The 23058-nt window shown below is 50.5% G+C and overlaps 1 protein-coding gene across 2 annotated transcripts in view; it reads left to right on the top strand.

Moving 5' to 3' along the window:
* Positions 1–23058, top strand: part of LOC144609927 (carbohydrate sulfotransferase 3-like) — a 104077-nt gene that overhangs the window by 76251 nt on the left and 4768 nt on the right. Inside the window, exon 2 of one of the 2 annotated variants that reach the window (XM_078428333.1) lies at positions 14751–15026. The exons of the other annotated variant lie outside the window; for it this stretch is intronic. Coding sequence (XP_078284459.1) covers positions 14941–15026 — 86 coding nt within the window. The 5' untranslated portion in view covers positions 14751–14940. The remainder of the gene's footprint in view (positions 1–14750; positions 15027–23058) is intronic. 2 annotated transcript variants of the gene reach the window in all.

Genomic DNA, 23058 nt, shown 5'->3' with positions numbered 1-23058 from the left:
TAATGTTATTTATGCTGAAGGATTCTGGAGCAGAATCTTATCAAAGGTAGGCACAAAATGCTGGAGTAACTCAGCGGGACAGGCAGCATCTCTGGAGAGAAGGAACGGGTGACGTTTTGGGTCGAGACCCTTCTTCAGACTGATTGTGTCTACCTAATCGATTTAAACCAACATCTGTAGTTCTTTCCTGCACAAGAATCTATCTATCTCTGCCTTAAAAATATCCACTGACTTGGGCTCCACAGCCTTCTGTGGCAATGAATTCCACAGATTCACCACCCTCTGACTAAAGAAATTCCTCCTCATCTCCTTCCCAAAGGAACGCCCTTTAATTCTGAGGCTGTGCCCTCTAGTCCTGGACTCTCCCACTAGTGGAAACATCTCTCCATGGCGGTGAGAGATACAAAACTCGTGTTTAAGAGGCTTTTATATGGACATTGCAACAGTGTATCTCTTCATGGGTAATGGCCACAATGTGAAGGGAATAGAGAGATATAGATCATGTGCAGGCAGATGAGGATGTTGCCAGGACTAGAGGGTGTGAGCTGAAGGGAGAGGTTGAGTAGGCTGGGTCTCTATTTCATGGAGCGTAAGAGGATGAGCGGAGATCTTAAGGTGTACAAAATCATGAGAAGAATAGATGAATCCGAGGGGTAACTTTTTCACACAGGGGGTGGTGGGTGTACGGAACAATCTGCCAGAGGAGGTAGTTGAAGCTGGGACTATCCCATCGTCTAAGAAACAGTTGGACAGGTACATGGATAGGACAGGTTTGGAGGGATATGGACCAAGCGCAGGCAAGTGAGACTAGGGTAGCTGGGACATTGTTGGCCGGTGTGGGCGAGTTGGGCCGAAGGGCCTGTTTCCGCACTGTATCACTCTATGACTCTATGAAGTTCAGCACAGACATTGCGGGCAGAAGGGCCCTTTCCTGTGCTGTATTCTTCTACTCGATGTTCTATATAATATGCAGTGTGAATAGTAATTGTGCGCAGATGTGGGTATAAAATCAATCGGTCGTCACCTGAAGTGAGAAGTTAGTTCATCTTGTTCGTCAGATGAACTTGTTTGCCACTTGTCGCTGGGTGATTGTCTCAGAGCTGCGATGGTGGTGGACTGGGGTGGGTGGTGGGGTGACAGCTAGGCACGGTGGCACAGCGGCAGAGTTGCTGCCTCACAGCGCCAGAGACCCCGGTTCGATCCCGACTAAGGGTGCTGTCTGCACGGAGCTTGTAAGATGGCAACCCTAACACACACACACACACACACACACACACACACACACACACACACACACACACACACACACACACACACACACACACACACACACACACACACACACACACACACACACACACACATTTAAACACACATACACACACATTCAAACACACACACACACACACACATTCAAACACACACACATTCAAACACACACACATACATACACACACATTCAATAACACAGACACACATACTTTCACACACACACACACATATGCTCATACATGCACACACATACATGCACACTCACACATGCACACATACAGACACTGTCACGTACACACATAAACACATTCTCTCTTTATCTCACACACATACTTACACACACATTCACATACACACTCATACACTCATGCACACACACTCACATATGCACACACACAAACACATACACAGACACACACACACACACACACACACACACACACACACACACACTGACATACACACACACACACGCACACACACACACTCACATACGCACACACACAAACACATACACACACACACACACACACACACACACACACACACACACACACACACACACACACACACACACACACACACACACACACACACACACACACACACACACACACACACACACACACACACACACAAACACATAGACACACACACACACACACACACACACAATTTTGCTCGTGTTGGTGTATATTTTCTTTCCATAATTACCTTTAAAAGCTATTGAGCAAATAGTTTGCTTGACATGTGATTTTGAAGGTCTGTTGCATTATGTATTATGGTTACATTTGGCCCTAACCAGCATAGACCCGATGGACCAAATGGCCTCCTTTCTTATTCAGAAAATGTGAGACAAAATAATATATTCGGATGTATGGAGCGCGTACTAAATTTGTGCAAGGTCTTGTCTCGACTATATAGTGAATAGTTTTGAGTACTCCTATATGAGGATTTAAAAGCAACGTAGGAGGATATTGGCAGTCACGAGGGCCCTAATTATATGGAGATTACAGAGATGACAAGACTGTCTGATCTGGCCTTCAAATTAAGAATGGTTGCAAAACGATAATGAAAGATTGTTGCTGCAGATTGATGAGTTGGTAGCCACTAGTTAATAGAGGGAAAGCTTTAAATCTCACCAGGGAACAGTAGGAACATAGAATTATCTATCTTTGGCAACTGTTGAAGCCGTCAAGGTAAAGGGAGGCTTTTCCCATGCAGATGATGTTAGATTCACAGTGGAGTAACTCATGTATATTGACGTTCATATTGAGAGGACTCGAATGGGCGCAGCGGTAGAGTTGCTGCCTTGCAGCGCCAGAGACCCGGGTTCGATGCTGTCTGTACAGAGATTGTACGCTCCCCCCGTGATCCATGTGGGTTTTCCCCGGGTGCTCTGGTTTCCTCCCACACTCCAAAGACGTACAGATTTGTCAGTTAATTGGCTTCAGTAAAATTATAAATTGTCCCTAGTGTGTGTATGATAGTGTTGGTGTACGGGGATTGCTGGTTGGCACGGAATCTGAGGGCTAAAGGGCCTGTTTTCACGCCACATCTCTAAACTAAACTAAACTAAACTAAACTAAACTAAACTAAACTAAACTAAACTAATAGAAAAGCATGGATGTAATGCTAAGGCTTTATGTCATTGGTGAGGCCTCCTTTGGAAAATTGTGTACAGTTTTGGGCCTAGTAACTGAGGATGTATCAGTGTTGTGAGAGGAGGTGTACGAGAATAGCCCTGGGGATGTTTGGGATAATGTATGAGGAGTGTTTGAATGTTCTGGGCCTGTACTCACTGGAGTTTGGAAGGATGATGGGTAGAGTTGCCACCTGTCCCGTATTAGCCGGGACATTCCGTATTTTGGGCTAAATTGGTGTGTCCCGTACGGGACCTCCCTTGTCCCATAATAGGCCCTGTGTAGTAGTAAGCCAGTCACAATGTGGTGAGGCCAGGTGGGGCCCTGTAGGCCTGGACACTGTAGGTCCAGACACTGTAGTTCCGAACACTGTAGTTCCAGACACTGTAGGCCCAGACAGTGTAGGTCCGGACAGTGTAGGTCTGGACAGTGTAGGCCCGGACAGTGTAGGCCCGGACAGTGTAGGTCCGGACAGTGTAGGCCCGGACAGTGTAGGCCCAGACAATGTAGGCCCGGAGGCCCAGGCGCTGCCTAACCCGCCTAGAAACCCGCCTCCCGGCCCGGGCGACTGCCATTGGTGGAGCGGGAGCACGTGGCCACTGGCTGGGTGAGGTCACGTGGGGCGCGGGCGGTGACATCACCTTTTGTCCCTTATTTGTGAGTGAGGCAGTTGGCAACCCTAGATGAAACCCGACAGTGGAGCAAAAGGCAAACGCTGGAGGAAGCTTCATTTATTGAACGAGGAAACAAGGAATTGCAGATGCTGGTTCACAACAAAAAGACCCAAAGTGCTGGAGTCGCCCAGCATGTCAGGCTACTTCTCTGGAGAACATAGAACGGTAATGTTTCGGGTTGGGTCTACTAGGGTTGCCAACTTCCTCACTCCCAAATACGGGACAAGGTGATGTCACCGCCCCGCGCCCCATGTGACCTCACCCAGCCAGCGGCCACGTGCTCCCGCTCCACCAAAGGTGGCCGCCCGGGCTGGAAGGCGGGTTGCTACGCAACCTATGTTAGGCGGCGCTCGGGCCTCGGCACCTACACTCTCTGTACCTACAGCGTCCTGGTCTACAGTGTCCGGGCCTACAGTGTCCGGGCCTACAGTGTCCGGGCCTACAGCGTCCGGGCCAACAGTATCCGGGCCTACACTGTCCGGGCCTACAGTGTCCGGGCCTACAGTGTCCGGGCCTACAGCGTCCGGGCCAACAGTATCCGGGCCTACACTGTCCGGGCCTACAGTGTCCGGGCCTACAGCGTCCGGGCCAACAGTATCCGGGCCAACAGTATCTGGGCCTACAGTGTCCGGGCCTACACTGTCCGGGCCAACAGTATCCGGGCCTACAGTCCCCCCCCGGGCATAATACGGGACAAGGGCGGATCCGCATGGGACATACCAATTTAGCCCAGAATAGTCAAGTCAAGTTTATTTGTCACATACACAGACACGATGTGCAGTGAAATGAAAGTGGCAATGCCTGCGGATTGTGCAAAAAAATAATTACAGTTACAGCATATAAATTAAAGTTAACGCAGAGAAGACAAAATGTAGTCCCTGGAGTTATAATAGTTGACAGTCCTGTTGGCCTGTGGGAAGAAACTCCGTCTCATCCTCTCCGTTTTCACAGCGTGACAGCGGAGGCGTTTGCCTGACCGTAGCAGCTGGAACAGTCCGTTGCTGCGGTGGCAGGGGTCCCTCATGATCTTGCTTGCTCTGGATCTGCACCTCCTGATGTATAGGTCCTGCAGGGGGGCGAGTGTAGTTCCCATGGTGCGTTCTGCCGAACGCACTACTCTCTGTAGAGCTTTCCTGTCCTGGGCAGAGCTGTTCCCAAACCAGACTGTAATGTTCCCGGCAGGATGCTCTCTACAGCCCCAGAGTAGAAGCACTGAAGGATCCTCAGAGACACTCTGAATTTCCTCAGCTGTCTAAGGTGGTAAAGGCGCTGCTTTGCCTTACCCACCAGTGCGGCAATGTGCGTTGCCCATGTCAGATCCTCTTTGATGTGGACTCCCAAGTATTTAAAACTGCTCACCCTATCCACAGAAGACCCATTTATCTCCAGTGGCGTGTACGTCCTTGAATGTTGAGCCCTTCTAAAGTCCACAATCAGCACCTTAGTTTTTGTGACATTCAAGAGGAGGCTGCTGTCCTGACACCAGAGTGCCAGATCAGCCACCTCCTCCCGGTAGGCCTTCTCATCGTTATCGGAGATCAGGCCCACCACCACAGTGTCATCAGCAAACTTGATGATGGAGTTTGAGCTGAACCTGACCGCGACTGGACTGGACCGTTTTTGAATACGGGATGTCCTGGCTAATGCAGGACAGTTGCCAACCCTAGTCGGGACCCATCTTAAGTCTGAAGAAGGGTCCCAACCCGAAACGTTACCTGCCCATGTTCTCCAGAGATGCTGCCTGACCCGCTGAGTTACTCCAGCACCCTGTGCCTTTGTCGATTGAATGTAGGGTGGAGGGGGCACAAAATGGCAGAGAAGTGAAAGCTAGTAAACAAAAGTGTTGGGTTTTGAATTGGGTGTTGGCGTTTCGGTTTTCTGAAAGGAAAGGCGGTCTAATTTTTGTATTTGGTCACCTAGCATGGAAACAGTGGCAATCACAACATACCATGTAATTGAAGGCCAGTCTGTGGGTGCCATAATTACAAGTCTCTCGACGAAACTCAACTCCTTTCTCTTCCGGTTATCTTGCACAGGCTTGCCACGTTGCGAACGGTCTCCTTGGACAATGAGAGACTGAGCACGTCAGAGGTAGTGTGGGTTACAAGGTGCCTAGCACACTTGGGTGCGTTGTTTCATTTGTACAGCCTCTCAGCTTCAGTAACCCAACTCTCTGAATCTGACCCTGCTGGGGCCGGGCATTGAGAAACCTGATACTTCAGAATCAGCTCACTAATAGTGTAAGAAAATAACTGCAGATGCTGGTACAAATCGAAGGTATTTATTCACAAAAATGCTGGAGTAACTCAGCAGGTCAGGCAGCATCTCAGGAGAGAAGGAATGGGTGACGTTTCGGGTCGAGACCCTTCTTCAGACTGATGTCAGGGGGGCGGGACAAAGGAAGGATATAGGTGGAGACAGGAAGACAGAGGGAGAACTGGGAAGGAGGAGGGGAAGAGAGGGACAGTGGAACTATCTAAAGTTGGAGAAGTCGATGTTCATACCACTGGGCTGCAAGCTGCCCAGGCGAAATATGAGGTGCTGTTCCTCCAATTTCCGGTGGGACTCACTGTGGCACTGGAGGAGGCTCAAAACAGAAAGGTCAGACTGGGAGTGGGAGGGGGAGTTGAAGTGCTCAGCCATCGGGAGATCAGTTTGGTCAATGCGGACCGAGCGCAGGTGTTCAGCGAAGCGATCGAAACTCCAGTATTTTGTGAATAAAAAGCGCAGGCTCGGCGATCGCTTCGCTCAACACCTGCGCTCGGTCCGCATTGACCAAACCGATCTCCCGGTGGCCGAGCACTTCAACTCCCCAGGTTCATTCCCAGGCTGACCTTTCTGTCATGGGCCTCCTCCAGTGCCATAGTGAGGCCCACCGGAAATTGGAGGAACAGCACCTCATATTTCGCCTGGGCAGTTTGCAGCCCAGCGGTATGAACATCGACTTCTCCAACTTTAGATAGTTCCTCTGTCCCTCTCTTCCCCTCCCCCTTCCCAGATCTCCCTCTATCTTCCTGTCTCCACCTATATCCTTCCTTTGTCCCGCCCCCCCTGACATCAGTCTGAAGAAGGGTCTCGACCCGAAACGTCGCCCATTCCTTCTCTCCAGAGACGCTGCCTGACCTGCTGAGTTACTCCAGCATTTTGTGTCCACCTTCGATTTAAACTAGCGTCTGCAGTTTTTCTGCCTACACATGTCCCCTTTCAGGAGGTGCCCACAGCCCCCAGCAGATCCTTTTCCTTTGCCTCTCGCGCTAACTATAACCATGAAAACACTCTATTAAAATCGCTGTAGATGGCGACGGACTCGACGAGCAGAACATCATCAAAGGTGCGTTAATGGTGCCAATGGTTACCATGAGCTACCAGGTGCTTTGTCGCTACACCAGATTTCCCAGACACCTTCGTTAAGAGCAGAGCTCTCATTTAAACACAGCTCTGATAAAAGTTCCTCTGTGCTCCCCCCTCGCACTTCTGCAAAAGGCACAGCTTTAACCAGCCTGTCTCCCCCCCCCCCCCCGGCCCCACAGATGAACTGGCTTCGGTCAAAACGCTCCCTATTTCTAAGAACTGCAGTAGCCAGAGAGACCCGGTGACCAGGGTTTCCAAGAAGCGTTTGTACCCGCGTTCCACAGAGACCGCCCCCTCCGTAACTCCCTGGTCCACTCGTCCCTTCCTACCCAAACCACCCCATCCCCGGGCACTTTCCCCCCTGCAACCGCAGGAGATGCAACACCTGTCCCTTTACCTCCCCCCTCAACTCCATCCAAGGACCCAAATAGTCTTTCCAGGTGAGACAGAGGTTCACCTGCACCTCCTCCAACCTCATCTATTGTATCCACTGCTCTAGATGTCAACTTCTCTACATCGGCGAGACCAAGCGCAGGCTCGGCGATCGTTTCGCTCAACACCTTCGCTCAGTCCGCCTTAACCAACCTGATCTCCCGGTGGCTGAGCACTTCAACTCCCCCTCCCACTCCCAGTCTGAACTTTCTGTCATGGGCCTCCTCCAGTGCCATAGTGAGGCCCACCGGAAATTGGAGGAACAGCACCTCATATTTCGCTTGGGCAGCGTACAGCCCAGCGGTATGAACATCGACTTCTCCAACTTTAGATTGACCCTCTCTTCCCCTCCCCTTCCCAGATCTCCCTCTATCGTCCTGTCTCCACCTATATCCTTATTTTGTCCCGCCCCCCTGACATCAGTCTGAAGAAGGGTCTCGACCCGAAACGTCACCCATTCCTTCTCTCCTGAGATGCTGCCTGACCTGCTGAGTTACTCCAGCATTTTGTGAATAAATACCTTTGATCTACATGTCTGTTCACTCCTCATGGGCTCTGGTGTGGTCGGCACGGTGGCACAGCAGTAGAGCTACTGCCTCGCAGCGCCAGAGACCCGGGTTCGATCCTGACCTCGGGTGCTGTCTGTACAGAGTTTATTAAGAACTTAAACTCTAAAATGGATATTTGGAGACATAATCACAATCACGGGCATGGATGCTTGTCTGGAAATCTAGCTAACAGCATTAGCTTCGGTTTGTTTAGTTTAGAGATACAGCGCTTTGGTATATATATATATATATATATACAGCCCACCGAGTCCGCGCCGACCAGCGATCCCCAAACATTATCCTACACACGCTAGGGGTAATTTACACTTATACCAAACCAACTCACCGACATACCTGTACATCTTTGGAATGTGGGAGGAAACTGAAGATCTCGGAGAAAACCCACGCAGGTCACGGGGAGAACGTACAAACTCCATACAGACGGCGCCCGTAGTTGGGATGGAACCCGGGTCGCCGGCGCTGTAAGCGCTGTAAGGCGGCAACTCTACCGCTGCGCCAACTCTACCATTGATCCCTGGGATGGCGGGACAGTCATATGAGGAAAGATTGGAAAGACTAGGTTTGTATTTACTGGAGTTTAGAAGGATGAGAGGGGATCTTATAGAGATATATAAAATTATAAAAGGACTGGACAAGCTAGATGCAGGAAAAATGTTCCCAAAGTTGGGCGAGTCCAGAACCAGGGGCCACAGTCTTAGAATAAAGGGGAGGCCATTCAAAACCGAGGTGAGAAGGAACTTTTTCACCCAGAGAGTTGTGAATTTGTGGAATTCTCTGCCACAGAAGGCAGTGGAGGCCAAATCACTGGATGAATTTAAGAGAGAGTTAGATAGAGCTCTGGGGGCTAGTGGAATCAAGGGATATGGGGAGAAGGCAGGCACGGGTTACTGATTGTGGATGATCAGCCGGGATCACAATGAATGGCGGTGCTGGCTCGAAGGGCCGAATGGCCTCCTACCGCACCTGTTTTCTGTGTTTCTATGTTTCTATCCGTTGCTCTGCTGCTTGCAAGAATTTCATCGTGACATTTCGAGACACATGGCGTTAAAACACACTTGACTCTAGAGGTCGACCCAATCTGAAGTTCATTTATTAATTTCCATCTTCTGCAGTAGAGCTCAGTGACTTAATTAAAGCATTCCCCCTACATTCTTCCTGTAAGATGTAAAGCTCCGCAGTGAAGCCAAGGGATTGGACAGGCTGGATGAAGGAAAAATGTTCCCCATGTTGGGGGAGTCCAGAACCAGGGGTCACGGTTTAAGAACGAGGGGCAGGCCATTTAGGACTGAGATGAGGAAAAACCTTTTCACCCAGACGGTTGTGAACCTGTGGAATTCTCTGTCACAGAAGGCAGTGGCCAATTCACCGGATGTTTTCAAGAGAGAGTTGGATGTAGCTCTTAGGGCAAATGGAATCAATATGTAAGAATGGGGAGAGGGCAGGAACGGGGTACTGATTCTGGATGATCAGCCATGATCATATTGAATGGCGGTGCTGGCTCGAAGTGCTGCTCCTGCACCTATTGTCTATGTTTCTAAGTCAGTGCGGAGATTATGTGCTGATGAATGTGATGGCTGATCCACGATTACATGGATGTGGTAATGGAGAGTCTTGCATTGGTTCTGGAGATGGCTGGTTTGGCCTGGAAGCTTCATGGGGTGGGAGTAGGGTTGCCAACTTCTTCACTCCCAAATACAGGACAAGGTACCGTCACCGCCCCGCGCCCCATGTGACCTCACCCAGTCAGCGGCCTCGTTCTCCCGCTCCACCAATGGCGGCCGCCCGGGCTGGGAGGCTGGTTGCTATGCAACGTCCGTTAGGCAGTGCCCGGGCCTCCGGGCCTACACTGTCCGGTGTAGGAAAAAAACTGCAGATGCTAGTTAAAATCGAAGGTAGACACTCAATGCTGGAGTAACTCAGCGGGCCATGCAGCATCTCGGGAGAGAAGGAATGAGTAACGTTTTGTGTCGAGACCCTTCTTCAGACTGATCCATGTAGCATCTCGGGAGAGAAGGAATGGGTGACGTTTCGGGTCGAGACCCTTCTTCAGACTCGACTCTTCAAGGTCGCGACCCGAAATGTCATCTGTTCCTTCTCTCCTGAGATGCTGCCTGACCCGCTGAGTTACTCCAGCATTGTGTGTCTACCTACACTGTCCCCCGGGCTACAGGGTCCGGGCCTACAGTGACGTCCGGGCCTAATATGGGACAAGGGCGAACCCGCACGGAACAAACCACTTTAACCCAAAATACGGGATGTCCCGGCTAATACGGGACAGTTGGCAAACCAAGTTGGGAGGGGGGTTGGGGGGGTGGGGGGGGGGGGGGGGGGGGGGGAGGCAGTCAAGGGGGCTGTGCAGAGACCAAGCCAACATCCTGTCTAAATGTCTCATCACACCACCACCTTGTAGTCAGTAAAACAACAAGGAAATGTTCTGCCCGCATAATCTACATATAATTGATGTCTAGTTTGTGAATTGCCTCCAGCAATGTGCTGCTAATAATGCTGCTGCCAGCAGGATTGTCAATGTACTGCACCTCCCTATACTTGAGTTTTAGACTTGGAGATGCAGCATGGAAACAGGCCCTTCGGCCCACCGAGCCCTTGCCGACCAGCCCTCACCCGCACACTAGTTCTGTCCCACACGCACTCCAGGGGCAATTTACAACTTTACCCAAGCCAATTAACCTACAAACCTGTGCGTCTTTGGGATGTCAGAGAAAACCCATGCGGTCAGTCACGGGGAGAGAGTGCAAACTCCACACACAGACAGACAGACAGACAGACAGCGCCCGAGGTGGGGATCGAACCTGGGTCTCTGGAGCTGTGGGGCAGCAGCTCTACCGCTGGGCCCCCTGTGCATATGACGATAAACCTGACTTGACTTGGAGGGGTTAAATGCTCCCTAGGAGAAGGTTGTGTTTCTCCCATTCATCCTGAGAAGGAGTTTACTGTTACAGCGATGTTACACAGAGGTGTTTGCTTATGGAACTGGCAGTCTGACTCAGTCCTGCCACAGTTACCGTCTCAAGAATTCTTCCTCTGAGACTGTGCTCTTTCACATCTATGTTAGGGGTAAGTACAGTTTGTTTATCGATGTACCTCACTGCAAGCACCAGGCAAACAAAATAACCTCCTTATTTAAAAGCTGGAGTAACTTCTGCAGTGTTCGACGTGTCAGGCAGTGATGCTGACAGATAGCTGAACTAAAGATAGACACAAAATGCTGGAGTAACTCAGCGGGTCAGGCAGCATGTCTGAAAATTGATAGGTAACGTTTCGGGTCGGGACCCTTTTTTAGACCCGAAACCGACCCAAAATGTAGGGTTGCCAACTGTCCCGTATTAGCCGGGACATCCCGTATTTTGGGCTAAATGTGTTTGTCCCGTCCGGGACTGCCCTTGTCAGGTATTAGGCCCAGGGGGCGCTGTAGGCCCGGACACTGTAGGCCCGGACACTGTAGGCCCGGACACTGTAGGCCCCAACACTGTAGGCCCCAACACAGTAGGTCCCGATCCTGTAGGTCCTATAGTTTAGGTCCTGGCACTCTAGGTTTCCGACATTTTAGCTTCGGACAGTGCAGGCCCGGAGGCCCGGGCGCTGCCTAACGGAGGTTGCATAGCAACCCACCTCCCGGCCCGGGCAGCCGCCATTGGTGGAGCGGGAGCACGTGGCCGCTGGCTGGGTGAGGTCATGTGGGGCGCGGGGCGGTGACATCACCTTGTCCCTTGTTTGAGAGTGGGATAGTTGGCTCCCCTACCAAAATGTCACCTGTCCATTTTCTCCAGAGATGCTGTTTGACCCGAAGATAGACACAAAATGCTGGAGTAACTCAGTGGGTCAGGCAGCATCTCTGGAGAGAAGAAATGGGTGATGTTTCAGGTCAAGACCCTTCTTTGGAACCTTCTTCGGTATCGACCCGAAACGCCACCCATTCCTTCTCTCCAGAGACGCTGCCTGTATCGATGAGTTGCACAAGCACTTTGTGTCTATCTTTGGTTTAATCCAACATCTGCAGTTCCTTCCTACACATGCTGTTTGACCCGCTGAGTTACTCCAGCACTTTGTGTCTATTTTTGGTATAAACCAGCATCTGCAGTTCCTTGTCATCACAACTTGCTGAACTAGTCTGGCAGAGTAGGATGAGTTTCTACTCTCCAAGACTACACTGCACATAGCAAGCAAATGCGAAAAACCTCACCTACATCAGTGAAAAGAGTGCCAATAGATAACAGGTGCAGGAGGAGGCCATTCGGCCTTCGGGCTTTCAAGCGAGAGTTAGATAGAGCTCTTAATGATAGCGGAGTCAGGGGGTATGGGGAGAAGGCAGGAACGGGGTACTGATTGTGAATGATCAGCCATGATCATATTGAATGGCGGTGCTGGCTTGAAGGGCCGAATGGTCTCCTATTGTCTATTGTCTATTGAAACCGAAGATCTTGGTGAAAACCCACGCAGGTCACGGGGGGAAGGTAGAAACTCTGGACAGACAGCGCCGGAGGTCAGGCTGGAACCGGGGTCTCAGGCGCCGTGAGGCAGCAACTCTACCGCTGCCCACACGTGCAAAGGCAACGCTTGAAATCGCCGCTCTCCAGATTCAGGGACAGCTCTGCCTGCCAGGGTGGAAGCCGGGTCTCTGGTGCCGTGAGGCATCAGCTGTATCGCTGCGCTGTCGATTGCTCAGTTCCCAGGAAAGGGTTACGGGTGAGAGCCATCCCGAGGTGTCTATTTCTCCCACTGCTGCCGACTGCCTAGCCGTACACTTAACAGGGTCAGTTTTAACATCTGGTTTTCTCTTCTTGGTTCAAGATTGGGGAAAGGGAGAGGGTGAAAACGTAGACGGGGGGAAGGGATGGAAAGCAACTAAGTTGGCCAGCTGAGCAAGTTTTTAATCAGAGGTAGGCAATGCAAACGGGGCCCTGGAGCCCTGTACATTTGCACTGAAACTTGTTAAGTCACTGAATTGTGGTTTGTGCTGATCACAGTGTGAACACAGAGCGACTGCTTGTTTTGTGTTTAGTTTCATCTAGAGACACACCACAGAAACAGGCACTTCGGCCCACCGAGCCCGCGCCGACCAACGATCGATCGTACACTGGTTCTGTCCGACGCACTCGGGACAATTAACAATTTTTAATCAAAGCCGATTAACCTACAGTGCAAACCTGCACGTCTTTGGAGTGTGGGAGGGCGCCCGGAGAAAAAAACCCACGCGGTCAATAGACAATAGACAATAGGTGCAGGAGGAGGCCATTTGACCCTTCGAGCCAGCATCGCCATTCAATGTGATTATGGCTGATCATTCTCAATCAGTACCCCGTTCCTGCCTTCTCCCCATACCCCCTGACTCCACAAGAGCTCTATCCAGCTCTCTCTTGAATGCATTCAGAGAATTGGCCTCCACTGCCTTCTGAGGCAGAGAATTCCACAGATTCACAAATCTCTGACTGAAAAAGTTTTTCCTCATCTCAGTTCTAAATGGTCTACCCCTTATTCTTAAACTGTGGCCCCTTGTTCTGGACTCCCCCAACATTGGGAACATGTTTCCCGCCTTTAACGTGTCCAACCCCTTAATAATCTTATACGTTTCGATAAGATCTCCTCTCATCCTTCTAAATTCCAGTGTATACAAGCCCAGTCGCTCCAGTCTTTCAACATATGACAGTCCCGCCATTCCGGGAATTAACCTAGTAAACCTACGCTGCACGCCGGTCACGGGGAGAGCGTGCAAACTCCGTACAGGCAGTCCCCGTGGTCAGGATTGAACCCGGGGGTTCTGGCGCTGTGAGGCAGCAACTCTACCGCTGTGCTGCTACAGGCTGGATTGTTCTATGGTCGAAGGTGATAGTGCAGACGATGCAGAATGACTTCGCAATGGAAGGACAGCCTCACCTGTTAGACCTGGAGACAGGGGCATCAGTGCAGGTGGAAGGAGGGAGGGACTGGCAGCAGGCCGGGAGGGGGCTGCTCTAGGAGGGGATGGAGGGGGTGGAGGGAACCCTTGGAGCAGGAGCGGGGGGGGAAGCTATTTGAGAAAGGGGGGGTGGGTTGGGTGGGACAGAGGTCGGGGGAGGCAGGAGGGGTCAAAAGACTAAGATTGCGGCCAAAGGTGGTAGCACCAGAGACAGGCACAGAATGCTGGTGTAGCTCAGCGGGCCAGGCGGCATCTCTGGAGAGAAGGAATGGGCGACGTTTAGCGCCGAGATCCTTCTTCCGACTGAGAGTCAGGGGGGAGGGAAACCAGAGGCACGACCAAGTTCGGAACAAATCAGAGCCTGCGCCCAAGATCACGGAAAGGTGGAGCCAACAATGGTCCATTGTTGGCCTTGGAAGAGGTGACCGCGAAGGGATACGAACAGTTAAACTAGCAGGATTGTCCAGGGCAATCACGTATTGTCTTTCGGCTGGCTGGCTATCACCGTACCTCAGCACGCGCGACAATAAACCAAACCAAGCTGAACTGCACCAGGGTGACTAGGGAGGGGGGGGGGGGGGGGGGAAGGAAGAGGGGAGGAACGCAAGGATGGCCTGAAATTGGATTCAAGCTTCATCATGAGATCAATGTTCGCACTGCTGGGGTGGGAGCTGCCCAAGCGAGATATCGGGCCTCACTCTGACAGTGAAAGAGGCCCAGGACAGGAAGGTCAGTGCGGGAGTGGGAGGGGGGGAGGAGGGTTCGGTAACCGGGAGACCGCGTAGGCCAAGGCGGACAGAGCGAAGGCGTTCAGCGCAAGGTTTGGTTTTTTTGTTTACACGGGGGTGAGCTCTGAGCTGAATAATTAAACTCCTTCTCTATGTTGTCTTTGCAGCACCATTTGGTGTGACTGGGGGAGAGGAGAGAGGCTCGGAGACCGATGCCTTCACCGGTAGACTGGCCCCACGTTGGCACGGAGTTGGGCTGTACGGAATCTCTGGCGGACCATTGAGCGGCACGCTTCTGTTGCCTAGGGACCTCCCGCGCAACGTTGTAACAGGATCCCAGCCACAAAGACAGTAGCAATGAGAATGAGGATCAAATATGCCATTATTCTGTTTTTCCTTGTTGCCCTTGTGATCATTGAGAAAGAGAACAACTTAATTTCAAGGTAAGACGTTCCCTCTCTGTCAGCGCCCTTTACGTGGCGACTCTTTGCATACCTCGGCGATGCAAGCAAAGAATCTCACCGTGACCTGCCACGTGTGCCTGGGGTTGCCAACTGTCCCGCGTTAGCCAGTATTTCGGGCTGAATTATGGGGGGCCGCCCTTGCCCCGTATTAGGAGGGTTGCCAACTTCCTCGCTGCCGAAGAAGGGACAAAGGGTGACGTCACGGCCCACGGTCCATTGGTGGAGCGGGAGCACGTGGCCGCTGGCTGGGTGAGGTCACGTGGGGCGCGGGGGGCCGTGACGTCACCCTTTGTCCCGTATTTGGGAGGGAGGAAGTTGGCAACCCTACGTGTGACAATGAAATATTCATTCACATTCAATCTTCTCCGGGAAGGTTGAGTTAGACAAAGAGAATGGGTTGTGTGGGAAAGGCACAGGTCAGTCAATCTCGGCGGCTTAGCACTGGGCAATGACCTCAACGGATCCGGGCCAAAACAAAGGCACAAGGAACTGCAGATGCTGGTTTAAGCAAAGAAAAACCCACACACAAAGTGCTGGAGTAACTCGGCTGGTCAAGCAGCATCTCTGGAGAACATGGATAGGTAACATTTTGGGTCAGGACCCTTCTTCGTAGAAACATAGAAACAGAAAATAGGTGCAGGAGTGAGCCATTTGGCCCTTCGAGCCAGCGCCGCCATTCAATATGATCATGGCTGATCATCCACAATCAGTACCCCATTCCTGCTTTCGCCCCATACCCCTTGATTCCCTTAATCCGCAGAGCTCTATCTAACTCTTTCTTGAGAACACCCCCGGGAATTGGCCTCCACTGCCTTCTGTGGCAGAGAATTCCACAGATTCACAACTCTCTGGGTGAAAAAGTTTTTCCTCATCTCAGTTCTAAATGGCCTGCCCATTATTCTTAAACTGTGACCCCTGGTTCTGGACTCCCCCAACATGGGGAACATTTTTCCTGCATCTAGTTTGTCCAATCTCTTATATTTTTACATGTTCCTATAAGATCCCCTCTCGTCCTTCAGACTGATTGTGGTGGGGGAAGGGTGTGGGGGAGAGAAAGCTAGAAGGGAAGTGGGGGGAGGGGGGGGGGGGGAAGTGGACAAAGACGGGATGTGATAGGTGGATACAAGTAAGAGTAGTTTACCTAGGATTACAGGTAAGATGGTTGCTTAGGGCGGCACGGTGGCGCAGCGGTAGAGTTGCTGCCTTACAGCGAATGCAGCGCCGGAGACTCGGGTTCGATCCTGACTACGGGCGCCATCTGTATGGAGTTTGTACGTTCTCCCCGTGACCTGCGTGGGTTTTCTCCGAGATCTTCGGTATCCTCCCACACTCCAAAGACGTGCAGGTATGTAGGTTAATTGACCGGGTAAATGTAAAAATTGTCCCTAGTATGTGTCGGATAGTGTTAATGTGCGGGGATCGCTGGGCGGCGCGGACTCGGTGGGCCGAAGGGCCTGTTTCCGCGCTGTGTCTCTAAATCTTAGCAGATGATTGGACAAAGGCCAGAGAAGAAGAATATCAGTGAGATTGATGCGGTTGAGGTGTAGATTGTCCTTTTAAATTAGAAGGTAGAAACAAGGTCGGGTGTGCCACGGTGGTGCAACGGTAGAGTTGCTGCCTCACAGCGCCAGAGACCCGGGTTCGATCCTGACCACGGGCGCTGTCTGTACGGAGTTTGTCCATTTCCCCCCGTGACCCGCGTGGGTTTTCTCCGAGATCTTCGGCTTCCTCCCACACTCCAAAGACGCACAGGTTTGTAGGTTAATTGGCTTGGTATAAAAGTTTGGAAAAACTGTCCCCGGTATAAGATAGTGTGAATGAGCAGGGATCGCAGGTCGGCACGGACTCGGTGGGCCGAAGGGCCTGTTGCCGTGCTGTATCTCTAAACTAAACTAGACTAGACTAAACTAAACTAAACTAAGTTAAACAAGGAACTGCAGAAGCTGGTGACCCTCGCGGGTCACGGGGGGAAATGGACAATCTCCGTGCAGACAGTGGCCTGGGGGCGGCACGGTGGCGCAGCGGTAGAGTTGCTGCCTTACAGCGAATGCAGCGCCGGAGACTCAGGTTCGATCCTGACTACGGGCGCCGTCTGTACGGAGTTTATACGTTCTCCCCGTGACCTGCGTGGGTTTTCTCCGAGATCTTCGGTTTCCTCCCACACTCCAAAGACGTACAGGTTTGTAGGTTAATTGGCTGGGCAAAATGTAAAAATTGTCCCTAGTGGGTGTAGGATAGTGTTAGTGTGCGGGGATCGCTGGGCGGCGCGGACCCGGTGGGCCAAAGGGCCTGTTTCTGCGCTGTATCTCTAAAATCTAAAAGAAAAAACCCTGTTGGATGGGGGAGGGCAGGACTGAGGCTGAATGAATTGTTTCTGATGATCATGGCTGGTTTTATTGACCCAGCCCAGTGTGTGGGTAGACGTGGACTTGGGCAGTGAGTTCAGGACGCAGGCCGGATCCATTGCATGCCATTCTTAGTTCCGTCAATAAATCCTGTTCCTATTTCTATTTATGATCCCGATGTGTTGACACGTTCCTTTTCTATATCTGCCTCGTAAATAAACCGGGGATTTGGCTGTTACCAGTAACACCGTCATTTGTTTTGCGAATGCTCAGATTCTACTGTGTCGGGCCTGCACACAGTGGATGTGGAGAGGATGTTTCCACTGGTGGGAGAGTCTCGGACCAGAGGCCACAGACTCAGAATTAAAGGAAGTTCTTTTAGGAAGGAGTTGAGGAGGAATCTCTTTAGTCAGAGGGCGGTGAATCTGTGGAATTCTTTGCCACAGACGGCTGTGGAGGCCGTGTCAATGTATATTTTTAAGGCAGAGATACACCGATCAGCCAAAACATTATGACCTGATCAGCCAAAACATTACGACCACCTGCCTAATATGCTGTTGGTCCTCCGTGTGCAGCCCCATACGCAGCAGGGTGCGATGCACTGTGTATTGTGACACTTTCCTCCCGTGACCGCCATTAACATTTTCTGTGACTTGTACCACAGTCGACCTTCTGTCGGTTCGGACCAGACGGGATAGCCTTCGTTGCCCTCGCGCATCGATGAGCCTTGGGCGCCCAACACCCTGTACGTCGCCGGTTTGTGGTTTGTCCCTCCTTGGACCACTGTCGGTAGGTACTCACCACTGCTGACCGGGAGCACCCCACAAGCCTTGCCATTTCAGAGATGCTCTGATCCAGTCGTCTGGCCATAACAATTTGGCCCTTGTCAAAGTCGCTCAGGTCTTTACTCCTGCCCATTCTCCTGCATCCAACACATCAACTTCAAGAACTGACTGTTCACTTGCTGCCTAATATATCCCACCCCTTGACAGGTGCCATTATAACAAGATAATCAATGTTATTCACTTCGTCTGTCAGTTGGTCATGGTGTTTTGGCTGATCGGTGTCGATAGATTCTTGATCAGTATGGGTGTCAGGGGTTATGGGGAGATGGCAGGAGAATGGGGTAAGGAGGGAGAGATAGATCAGCCATGATTGAATGGTGGAGTAGACCTGATGGGCCGAATGGCCTAATTCTGCTCCTATCGCTTATGATCTTTAAAGATGCATCCTGGAACGGTGGTGAGGGTGAACATGCTCCTGAGGTTGGGTTGGGAGTGTGTAGGAACCTTCTCCCTGTGGTGATGGAGTTGATAGCTTAACATGCAGGGACCTTGGAGTCAATGGTAGACACCGGGTGCTGGAGAAACTCTTAACGGGTCAAGCAGCATCTCTGGAGAAAATCCGATTGGTGACGTTTTGGGCCGGGACCCTTCTTCAGACTGAAGGAGGGTCCCGACCGGAAAACATCAGCTATCCACTTCCTGCAGAGATGCTGCCTGACTCGCTGAGTTACTCCAGCACTTTGTGTCTATCTTTGGTATAAACCACTTCTGCAATTCAATGGTGTTCCATTGCACCTGCTATTCCTGCCAGATGCCATGAATTTGTTAACCTAATAGAGCGGAGGAGTGGCGCAGCAGTAGAGTTGCGGCCTCACGGCGCCAGAGACCCGGGTTCCATCCTGACTACGGGTGCTGTCTGTACGGAGTTTGTACGTTCACCACGTGACCTGTGTGGGTTTTCTCCAGGTGCTCCGGTTTCTTCCCACACTCCAAAGAGATACAGGTTTGTAGGTGTTAATTGGCTTCAGGTAAAATTGTAAATTGTCCCCAGTGTGTAGGACAGTGCTAGTGTACGGGGTGATCACTGGTCAGTGCGGACTCGGTGGGCCGAAGGGCCTGTTCTCTAAAGTCCTAAAGATGCCATAAATTTCTTAACCTAATACCACGGTTTGTAGGGGAAATCGAAATTAAAGATTGGTGAGTGGGTTACTGAACAAATAGAATCCAATGGTATCAAAGCTCGTGAAGTGCATTGATGTACAGTAGTTTAGTTTAGTTCAAAGATACAGTGCCGAAACAGGCCCTTCGACCCACCGAGTCCGGGCCAACCAGCGATCCCAGCACACAGTAGGCACAATTTTACAATTTTATACCAAGCCAATTGACCTACAAACCTGCACGACTTTGGAGTGTGAGAGGAAACCGGAGCTCCAGGAGAAAACCCACGCAGGTCACGGGGAGAACGTACAAACTCCGTACAGACGGCACCCGCAGTCGGGATCGAACCCGGGTCTCTGGCGCTGTGAGGCAGCAACTCTACCGCTGCGCCATCGTGCGGCCCTGTAAATCCAATCACACTCCTGGTTATTGTTTGGGTTGATGGTGGAGAGGCCATGCAGTCATGAGATGTACCCAACCTTTGATGTGCCCTGGTGTGCATGGAATACATACAGCTGTGACAATGTATCATATCATATATATACAGCCGGAAACAGGCCTTTTCGGCCCTCCAAGTCCGTGCCGCCCAGTAATCCCCGTACATTAACACTATCCTACACCCACTAGGGACAATTTTTACATTGACCCAGCCATACCTGTACGTCTTTGGAGTAGCTCCTTATTAGCTGTGAATTCAGCTTGACGAACCTTGGTTACAAGTTCAGGAACATTTTCTCAACAACCATCAGGCCATTGAACATTAATTGCCTCTAAAAGATATTGGAAAACTTCAGAGATATTTAAAAACTGCATTGGATAAAAATGATTTAAAGTAATGTTGATATGTTTGGAATTAACTTTAATAGGAAATTCTAAACAGCGTCACGGTGGCGCAGCGGTAGAGTTGCTGCCTTACAGCGCTTACTGCGCCAGAGACCCGGGTTCAATCCCAACTACGGATCTCCGTACGTTCTCCCCGCGACCGCGTTGGTTTTCTCCGGGTGCTCCGGTTTCCTCCAAAGACGTAGGTTAATTGGCTTGGTATAAATGTAAATTGTTCCAAGTGTGCTTGGCTGATTAAGGATAGTCTTAACGTTTGGGGTTCGCTGGTCGGTGCGGATTCGATGGGCCGAATGGCTTGTCCGCGCTTTATCGCAGAACTAAACTAAACCAAACTTTCAACTATGAGCTGCTTGTATTACAGGGACTTTCAGCCTTGTTTTGGTTTTGAATTATATTGGGTTTTATTTTAATTTATTAAATGTTTTTGTTTGTTTGTTATATTATTTATTGAGTACCATGTTTAACAACCTATTGTGCTTCTGCTGGAAATAAGAATTTAATGGTTCCCATATGATAATAAAACACTTTTGGCACAGTGGCGCAGCGGTAGAGTTGCTGCCTTACAGCGCCAAAGATCCGGGTTTGATCCTGACTACGGGCGCTGTCTGTATGAGTTCATACGTTCTCCCTGTGATCACGTGGGATTTTTCCGGGTGCTCCGGTTTCCTCCCACACTCCAAAGATGTACAGGTTTGTAGGTTAATTGGCTTTGGTAGAGATTGTTAATCGTCCCTAGTGTGCAGGATAGTGCTAGTTCCGATCGCTGGTCGGCACAGACTCGGTGGGCCGAAGAGCCTGTGTGGCTAAACTAAACTAAACTAAAATGGCCTCTCAGCTTGTAGACAAGGTCACCTTCTTTGTCCTCAAATTCTCATGGTGGGATGTGAACTTGTTTTGGTTGGATTACTAAACCTGGAGCATAACCATTATGCCACAATGGATGTGCATCCATTCAACAGAGTGAACGAACCTAATAGTATAAACAAACAGTATCGTCCGGCGTAGTTTCACTGTTTGCATCTTATCACCTTTTCCCCAGCCAACAATGCACCATTGTGGGCTCCAACTCTCCTTGGTCATCGTTGCTGGCTTTGATTTCTTATTTTCTGATTTTCATGCCTTTGTACCTTTTCATACCTCTCGTTTCCCTCTCCCCTGCCCCTCAGACTGACAATAGACAATAGACAATAGGTGCAGGAGGAGGCCATTCGGCCCTTCGAGCCAGCACCGCCATTCAATGTGATCATGGCTGATCATTCTCAATCAGTACCCCGTTCCTGCCTTCTCCCCATACCCCCTGACTCCGCTATCCTTAAGAGCTCTATCCAGCTCTCTCTTGAATGCATTCAGAGAATTGGCCTCCACTGCCTTCTGAGGCAGAGAATTCCACAGATTCACAACTCTCTGACTGAAAAAGTTTTTCCTCATCTCAGTTCTAAATGGCCTACCCCTTATTCTTAAACTGTGGCCCCTTGTTCTGGACTCCCCCAACATTGGGAACATGTTTCCTGCCTCTAACGTGTCCAACCCCTTAATAATCTTATACGTTTCGATAAGATCTCCTCTCATCCTTCTAAATTCCAGTGTATACAAGCCTAGTCGCTCCAGTCTTTCAACATATGACAGTCCCGCCATTCCGGGAATTAACCTAGTAAACCTACGCTGCAGAAGGGTCTCGACCCAAAACCTCCCTATTCCCTTTTTCCAGAGATGCCACCTGTCCCGCTGAGTTACTCCGGCACTTTGTGTCGACCTTCGGTGTAAACCAGCATCTGCAGTTCCTTCCCACACAAACCATGTTTAACCCAGGGTTTATTCACACATGTAAATGCATTGACAGGTTCTGAGTGTAATAATGATTCTCTGACAAATCCCATTTATATAAAATTGCTTCAGTGACACTGTGTGAGTGTATATTTGTTCTTTTAAAATGATTTTAATTGTTCTCCTGAGGCATCAGTTGAATGTAATTATAATATCAGTCCCTGACAGATTTAATTTATCCCATTGATTCGATGATTGATTCTGCATTTAATAACAGTCCGTTGACGGCCTTCAGTTATCATACCTCCGCACTGACAGATCCTATTCACGGAAGGTTGAACACCGAACAGCACAGCACAGGAACAGGCCCTTCGGCCCATCATGTCTGTGCCGAACATGATGCCAAGTTAAATTAATCTCATCTGCCTGCACATGATCCATATCCCTCTATTTATTACGACTTCAGTATAGGAGTAAAGAGGTCCTTCTGCAGTTGTGCAGGGCCCTGGTGAGACCACATCTGGAGTATTGTGTACAGGCAGGAACGGGGTACTGATTGAGAATGATCAGCCATGATCACATTCAATGGCGGTGCTGGCTCGAAGGGCCGAAAGGCCTCCTCCCGCACCTATTGTCTATTGTTTTGGTCTCCTAATTTGAGGAAGGACATCCTTGCTATTGAGGCAGTGCAGCGTAGGTTCACGAGATTGATCCCTGGGATGGCGGGACTGTCACGTGAGGAAAGATTGAAAAGACTGGGCTTGTATTCACTGGAGTTTAGAAGGATGAGAGGGGATCTTATAGAAATTTTCTAAAATTATAAAAGGACTGGACAAGCTAGATGCAGGAAAAATGTTCCCAATGTTGGGCGAGTCCAGAACCAGGGGCCACACAGTCTTAGAATAAAGGGGAGCCCATTTAAAACTGAGGTGAGAAGGAACTTTTTCACCCAGAGAGTTGTGAATTTGTGGAACTCTCTGCCACAGAGGGCAGTGGAGGACAATTCACTGGATGGATTTAAGAGAGGGTTAGATAGAGCCCTAGGGGCTAGTGGAATCAAGGGATATGGGGAGAAGGCAGGCACGGGTTACTGATTGTGGACGATCAGCCATGATC

Source organism: Rhinoraja longicauda, chromosome 35, assembly GCF_053455715.1.
Source record: "Rhinoraja longicauda isolate Sanriku21f chromosome 35, sRhiLon1.1, whole genome shotgun sequence".
In the NCBI taxonomy this organism is placed as follows: Eukaryota; Metazoa; Chordata; class Chondrichthyes; order Rajiformes; family Arhynchobatidae; genus Rhinoraja; species Rhinoraja longicauda.
The sequence above is the reverse complement of the archived record's forward strand: the minus strand, read 5'-3'. Positions and strand labels throughout refer to the sequence as shown.